This window comes from Phaseolus vulgaris, chromosome 5 (assembly GCF_051622355.1).
Source record: "Phaseolus vulgaris cultivar YP4 chromosome 5, ASM5162235v1, whole genome shotgun sequence".
Lineage (NCBI taxonomy): Eukaryota > Viridiplantae > Streptophyta > Magnoliopsida > Fabales > Fabaceae > Phaseolus > Phaseolus vulgaris.
In genome coordinates this window covers 44,180,840-44,188,502 of record NC_143502.1, presented here as the reverse complement: position 1 = coordinate 44,188,502, position 7,663 = coordinate 44,180,840, and the positions used below count along the sequence as shown (strand labels likewise).

Here is a 7,663-nt window from a genome sequence, read left to right as displayed (position 1 = left end):
AAAACTCCTTTAAATACCATGGGTTTCAAAATTCCCTTAAATAATTCATTAATCTTTAGATTTGACTGAAAAATACTTCTAAGTTTCTTACCTAAATGACAATACTTAATATATTTGAATGTTAAGAACAAATTTGAAATGTTAATTGCTATCAACATATCTAATTGTAATGATAAAAAGTTTTTATAAATATGCGAGGAATTAATATTTAGGAGACTCTCTTAATAATTTTTTATGCGAGAAATCAATATAAATGAATTTTATATGCGCATCAATATTAATTAAAGATAGAATATTACTATGTTTTTCAAAATACAAAAGAGTAAGAAAGATAAACCTTAATTCCAATTTTCTCAATTCAATTAACAACTCTTTGTTTTTATTTAAATTTCATGCAAACTATTGTCAGTATCAAATTATCATACATATTTTTATACTTAGTAAATGTTATTATTAAGATTTTAAATAATTGTTATTTGTGAGTTCGATACCCTTAAATTATTACTTCTGACGTACATTTTTCGTAAAAAAAAATCATCAGACATCCTATTTTTATACTATTTTTATAGACTACCATATTACGGTGGTGCAGCAAATGTGGTGAACATGAGAGAGGTGCAGTGTTAGTTTATCTCATGGGTTTAAATTTGTGCTATAATTGTTCATACATGACTCTAAATGAAGCTTGTTAGAAAAGGTTAGGAAATAGAAAGTAGGGAATGCAAATGCTCTGCTTTTTGCTCTGTCCATTCTTTGTTCATGAAAAACCCTTGTTGTATTTTCTGGTTTAATGTTAGCAAAAGTTTGGGAAGGGTTATGTTTTTGTTTTGCAGATTTGACCATATGTCATTGCAGCACCTACCACTCATGCAATTGGAGTTAGTTTGCATCAAACAAAGTTCACATTCTGGAAGAGAGTTGGATTTGTATTTGTAAAGAACGCTATATCAGAAGCATGGATCTGCTGCATAATGATTGTATATATAACAAATAATAAATTTGTAATTAAATAATATGAAAAAAATATTAAAATAATAGTATTGAAAGTTGTAATATGGTTATATAAAAGATTGAGGTTGTCAATGTATTATTATTTTCAGATCTTTTCTTTCGTTCAATTGAAGATTTGGTTTTGGATCACTTCTAATTCTTCTCTACTTGTTTTTCTTTTTCTAATTGGTGTCTTGATCCTTTGATCGGTCTTTCTTCGCTTTAACATGATAGTTTTTTTTTGCAAGGTTCATTTTTTATCTGGAAGGATTTGTGTTGTTAAGTTGTTCTCATTTAACATGATAGTTTTTTTTTGCAAGGTCCATTTTTTATCTGGAAGGATTTGTGTTGTTAAGTTGTTCTCATTCTTAGTATATGGGTTATATTACCTTAAAATGGTTTATATTTATATATTGTTTATTTTGGATAAAAAAAATCATTACCTAATAATAAATATAGCAAACAGACTTGGTAAAATCTAGCTGGAAAGTACAATGAAAAGCCCTCGTAGGATCGTAAGGGCACATCCTTTATCCTTCATCCTTCCACGTAAGTAAAATTGTCCTTCTAATACCATCTAACTTTGGTTTCTTTCTATGAAAGAAATAAAATCAAATGGCTTATAAATGTCAAATAGTAGGAAACATATATGACTCGAAATCTTATTTTCACTTTTTTACGTTGACTTAACTTCAATTATTTTTACAAAAATAGATGTGGTATTTGCTCTCATTTTTATAGTTTGGTTTCACGAGTTTATCCTAATTTTATAGTGATTTTCTTTTCTTTTTTTTTTCTATTCTACTCTATACGTTCTCTGCATGTCAATCTTATTGGAAAAAAAAATAACGATTAAAATCAAGTCTACCTGTATATGTTTTGACACCTTAATTCTCTAAAATCTTAAAGTTAATTTTCTAGATCGATGGAATAGGTGATGGGAAAACTTTTTCTTCTTTTAAATGGGTTCACTAATTTTACTTAAAATTAATTAAGATTTAACGTTGCCTCCAAGTATTTTGAAAGTGTGTGACAAAATCACTCTTTATATTAATATTTAGGAGGTGGTTATTTGATAAAGAAGTTAAAAAGTATGTTGTCCAGTTTAAGTTAAATGCTACGTATACATAATTTTAATTATATAAAATAAAAATTAAAAGCTTAAACTTTAGAGACAATCTTATGCAAGATTACTTTCCATTAAAATATGAGTCTTTAGTTGAAGAAGAATGGATAATTCTTCCACCACCGTATCAATATGGAACCAACATAAAATTGAAAACTCCAAAGGGTCCTTGTCATTTTTATTTTTAAAAAAAAAATGTAGAGGAGGTAGGCGTTTTGAGCGAAAGTGTTGGTGGTATAGTGGTTTGTTCTGACGGTGGAGTGAAGTCATTATTTTTAGGTGTGGTGTAGTTATTTTTGAGAGGTAAGCAAAATTATTTTCTCATTGTTTTTTCAGTTGTAAATGGTTTAGGGTTTAGGGTTTAGGGTTTGTCCACAGATGAAGAAATCTCGGAAGTATTTTTTGTGTACTCCGAATTTCCAAATTCAAAATGAGGTCATTGGCGGAAGGTCAGTTTTTATTGTTCATATTAGCTTCTGAATGACCATATCTGAAAATAATATATTAGTTTTGGACTTGCATATCAAAAAAGGCAAAAGTTGTTGATAAGCACTTTTATTTTTATGCAGCAGTGTCAATGGATACCAAAAATTTATACTTAGAAATTTAAGGGAATTTGATGTGTGGGATGATCACAACCAACACTACCTTCTCAAGTACACACTTCTTCTCCGTCGACAACTCCTTCTCTATGTCATTGTGTGCATTACTAAGGACAAAAACGACTTTTCATGATATAGAAGTACACATCTAAATTGATCTGGTGGAGGGAGAATAAAAAAAAGAATTGTAAGTGTTAATATATTTAATTTTCTATTTTTTATTATTATTGGGCTTTGTTTGTTTGACCCAACTTTCCTTTTTCTGTTTCAGCTAGGTCTTAATCTTTTTCTTATATATACACCATGTATTTTACTCTCTAATATACAAGTGAATAAAAGTTTCTTTTATATTTATTTTTCTCTACAATTAGGGTTCATCAAAACCTCTCTTTCTTCATTATGATTACGTGCGATTACGTACGCTACATTAAAGCATCACATCAGACAAGGAATATTCATCTTCATTTACTGTTGTAATATGGTATCAGAGCCATTTTGAGCCTATCCTAGCGAGTATTTGTTGGGCCTATCGTGCCACCCGCTATCGGGCCGCTATCTGACCACCCAAAATATATAGTCCCACGCACGAGCTTCTATCTATCACTCTCGGTGTGAGGGGGGTGTGTTGGAGATCCCACATCGACTAGAGATAAGGACATTTCATAATATATAAATGGGTGCAGACCTCAACCTTATGAGCCGGTTTTATGGGGTTGAGTTAGGCTTAAAGCCCACTTCGTAATAGTAAGATTTTTAATATGAGAAATCTCAGTGAATCCAAATGGAAATCTCAGTAAAGAGAATTTATTCTCTTATCACACACGTCTGAAATGTAAAAATATAAAAATAAAGGTTTGTGTATTTGGTAGATGCTTAATTGGATCTGATTTGAAGACTTGATAAGAGGATTGATGCAATACCCAAGCCACTATTAAGTGTTTGGTTTCATGATTCTATTCTGGTTATATTCATTTTGAACCACGTAGAAAACCTAACCCTTCCATTCTCCTTCATTGGTCCTTGCCTTCATTGGCATCATATTCTCCAATATTATTTTCTATAATAATGGTTGATTTATTCTTTGCTCATTAAAAAATAAAAATTTCATTAATGATGCCACACTTATTACTTAAAGCAAAGGTTCTATGATTTTATAATATATAAATATAGTGCCGCTAGTGCTCACAATAAAAAAAATTTAAAAAAATACTTTTGAATTGTTTACAATAATTTCCTCATTTTTATATTATTTTTACGAGTAAATTAAAGTTATTGTTGTATTTGATGTTTATTTTTTAGTTCAAATTAAAATATTGCATATGATGACAATATTATTCTATGCACTATTAAAATGTATTACATTTATGAGTATAAATACATATTATATTAAGTTTAGTATGAATAGGGAATGAATATATAATTAAAATAATTTTCTTTTCTAGTAAGATAAAAATATTAAAAAAACTTAAATTATAAAAATAAAAAAAGGTAATATATTAATAAGGAATGAAACATTTATACACAAGAGTTTTAATCTGAAATAATATTTTGTCAATGATCAATCATATACATGAAATTAGAATATTTTTTTGAGAGACTAAAACATAAAATTAAATTAATTTTTTAAATTATATATAAAAAAGTTATCTTCAATGAAAAAATGAATTATGTGGAGAACTTGGGTGTTCGAATTAAACTATATATAAGTAATTTAAAATTGTAAAATATACGACGGATTCTTCATTGCACTAACTAAAATTAAATGAAGATAGATATTTAGTGTATTCTTTAAAGATGTAATTGAATACTAAACAATAACAGAAATGTATACACAATTTTTCATACATTTTTCTAAGATTTTATATAATAAGTATACTCATTTTAATAAAACTAACGTTTTTTCTTTATCAATAAAATTAAAAGAGATACTTCATATATATCACAACCTCTTTATAAATAAAGAGAATATCTATATCTATATCACACTACTTCTCATCCTGAAACTACCAATCACATACCATAAACAATCTACAGAACCATATCCTAGATGACTCAAATCAAGGGCTTCTTTAGAGCTAAAACACCAACAACAACAATTTCTGCCATTCCTCTAGCGCTGCAAAAAGTCTTGCATCAACATAAGTACATATTCTTCCTTCATCATAATACTAATTGTTGGAATCCTAAGTCTTCGATTTTACCAACCAAAGCATCAATATGGCAGCATCCCTGATTTGGCCTTGGAAAGCAGCTGCCATAAGAAACACATGTAACAGCAGCGCAACACCAAATAATATATAATATATTTATATGTAAATAAAAGGATCTCGATATTTGGATAACTTCAAATGAATTGTTTCACCATACAATCGTCCACGTGAAAAAAATATATATATTTGGGGTTCAGAAATTTTGTGTGTTTAGGTTAGATTGTAAAATTATGTTAAAAGAATTGTGACTTAATTAATACATTATTTACAATTTTTTCTAAAAATATAAAATGGTATTCGTGTTAGTTGGGTGAAGGTAGGGAGAAAGTGAATTAAATCAGATTGTAAAATGATGGTTTGACAACTCCAAAAATTGTATATATCATTTGATGTAATGAATTTAGAAATAAATATATATAATAAAAGGTAAATTTGTAATTAAATTATATGAAAAAATATTAAAATAATAATATTTGAAATTGTAATATAATTGTAATATAACTACAAAATTTGTCCAACTTAAAGAGTAATAGTATGTAGTGACCGCAGAAATATATGAAGACTCCCATTACACTTCATTACACTTCACTTCCCACAGATTCTGGAAAAAAAATTTCTGAAAATGTTAAGTGACTATTCCGGTCGGTTGATTAGGATGGGCATGAGGTTAGGGAGAAAGTGAATTAAATAGTTTTTAGAATCCATAAATATACAACAGTACAAAATTCACTTAATTTAAAGTATTATTACCCTAATAACAAAATTGTAAATCTTTGAGAATATTTTTGAGAGCCCATAACGTAAATAATATATTATTATTTTTACCAAGTGGCGGTTGTATGATGGAACAACTCCATTTGCGCTTCTTCAACCATTATTTTTGTATATAATTATGTAGCCATGAAAATAGTGAGACTGATTCCAAGGGCTCATGGCTCTGCTATAACCTTCTTTGTCCAAATTTAGTTACTGGTATAGACAATGGGAACTGGTTACAGTAGTCACACTAACCTTGGAAGCGAATGTAGTTCTTATGATGCGGGTGAGTCAGGTAGCATAGTACGTTTGGGAGACTCATTTGAAGTTTTAATGAGCCATAACAAAAATGACCACACAGAAGTTTGGGGTGTGCAATACAATACAAGTGATCAGAAAAAGAACAACTGTCGTTTTAGTCTGGCGGCAAGCCATGACAAAAATGGTGTTGAGAGCATAGAACTCGGATTACGCGACCATGCTGACAACAAAACCGATTTCACCTTGAATATCACAAGGATTGGTCGTGTTGGTCTCCAAGGAGGGATAAGTGGCATCATTTCTTGTAATGGCACAATGTCGTTCACAAGGGCAAAACAAGATCACACAATAGAGACAACCATTGTTCCTTCTGGTTGTTCCTTCAGAGAGGGTCTTTTTGTTCTTGAAATGAAGAAAAAGGTTAACAGTGAGCATGCTTATATGGTGAATATGGCACACTATTATGTCACCAAAGATGTTGGTCTTTCTGTTGAGGCCAAAATTTATCGCAGTAAAAAGTGTTTTAGAGTTGAAGTGGAGGGTCCTTTCATCCACCCCAGTGATGAGTTGCGTTGGCTCCTTGTGAAAACACGTAGAACTGGTATTTGGTCACGTAGTGCATGTTCTCATTGTTACGTAGCAAAGGCTAAAAGTGGAGAATCGAATTCATCTTTGAAAGCAAAGCCAAGTGGTTTCTCCAGCAGTATCAAGCAACAATACAACAGAGGCCTTATCAATTCAAGTGGATACACTACAGGTTCTCTAAATAATTCTGTATTCTTCATAGACTGTAATTTTTAAACTGCTGTTTTTGGGAAATATATGAGGTGTGCAAATATTTTACTTAATGTATTTAAAGATCAAGTATTGAAATAAGAGAGCTTGGTACTGGAAGTTATGTACAAGCAAATTGATTGTTGGAGTTGGCACAAATCTCTGCAACAGGGATTATGATGTTGTATCTGTAGAAAGTAATTTTCCTACTATCCTACAATTAATAACAAGTATGTTTTAGTGTACAACTTTTGTAGATGAAAACAAGGATGATTATTGATTGAATTTTTAAAAGTTTAGGGTAAATTACTTTAAGATAAACATTCTGTTTGGTTTTGAGTTACACATTCTTCTACTTTAACTGGTTTTTTATTTATTGATTTGTATGAGATTGATTAAATAATGTAATTTTGTCGAATAATACTAACTAATGTGTTATGAAGATTAACAAGATATATAAGGATTGAATCATTCTGATTCATATTTAATTTATTGTTTATTATTGAATAAAAACCTTTAAGATAAACATGATTTTCATTTTTTTTTACCATGATTTTCATTAAGAAGTGTGTATATCGGGATATGGGTAATACGTTTTTAAAACTTAAAAGTGCAACAATATGAATATGTTGCTAATTTATGTTAGAAAATTATTGATATAGATTTGTGGGGTCAAGCAAAAGCATTGGATTTGCTTTCTTGCATCTATATATTGGCTTAGTTCTTGGTAACAATAAGGTATAGTACAAACACGAAGTCAACTTTTTTGGTTTTCTTTATACATTTATTTATTTTTACTTTTCACTTATTCAAATAATTTAAAACCAATCATACTCGAAAGAATACTTAATAATATTTAACTTTGATTTTTAAAATATTAAAAAAAAATTAAAATGAATGACTTCTTATGATTTTTGAAAGTTGGGACTTTAATTATGATTCCT

General features: G+C 29.2%; 1 protein-coding gene across 1 annotated transcript; it reads left to right on the top strand.

The window, feature by feature from the left end:
* The first annotated feature begins 5,814 nt into the window (after window positions 1-5,814).
* On the top strand, window positions 5,815-6,963 carry LOC150027717 (uncharacterized). The gene has a single exon (XM_090302142.1). The coding sequence runs from the start codon at window positions 5,910-5,912 to the stop codon at window positions 6,744-6,746; it is 837 nt and encodes a 278-aa protein (XP_090158268.1). The 5' UTR covers window positions 5,815-5,909; the 3' UTR covers window positions 6,747-6,963.
* The last annotated feature ends 700 nt before the right edge of the window (window positions 6,964-7,663 follow it).

Excerpts from the sequence above, each read along its gene's own strand:
- LOC150027717 (XM_090302142.1), top strand. The coding sequence starts at position 5,910 with ATGGGAACTGGTTACAGTAGTCACACTAACCTTGGAAGCGAATGTAGT.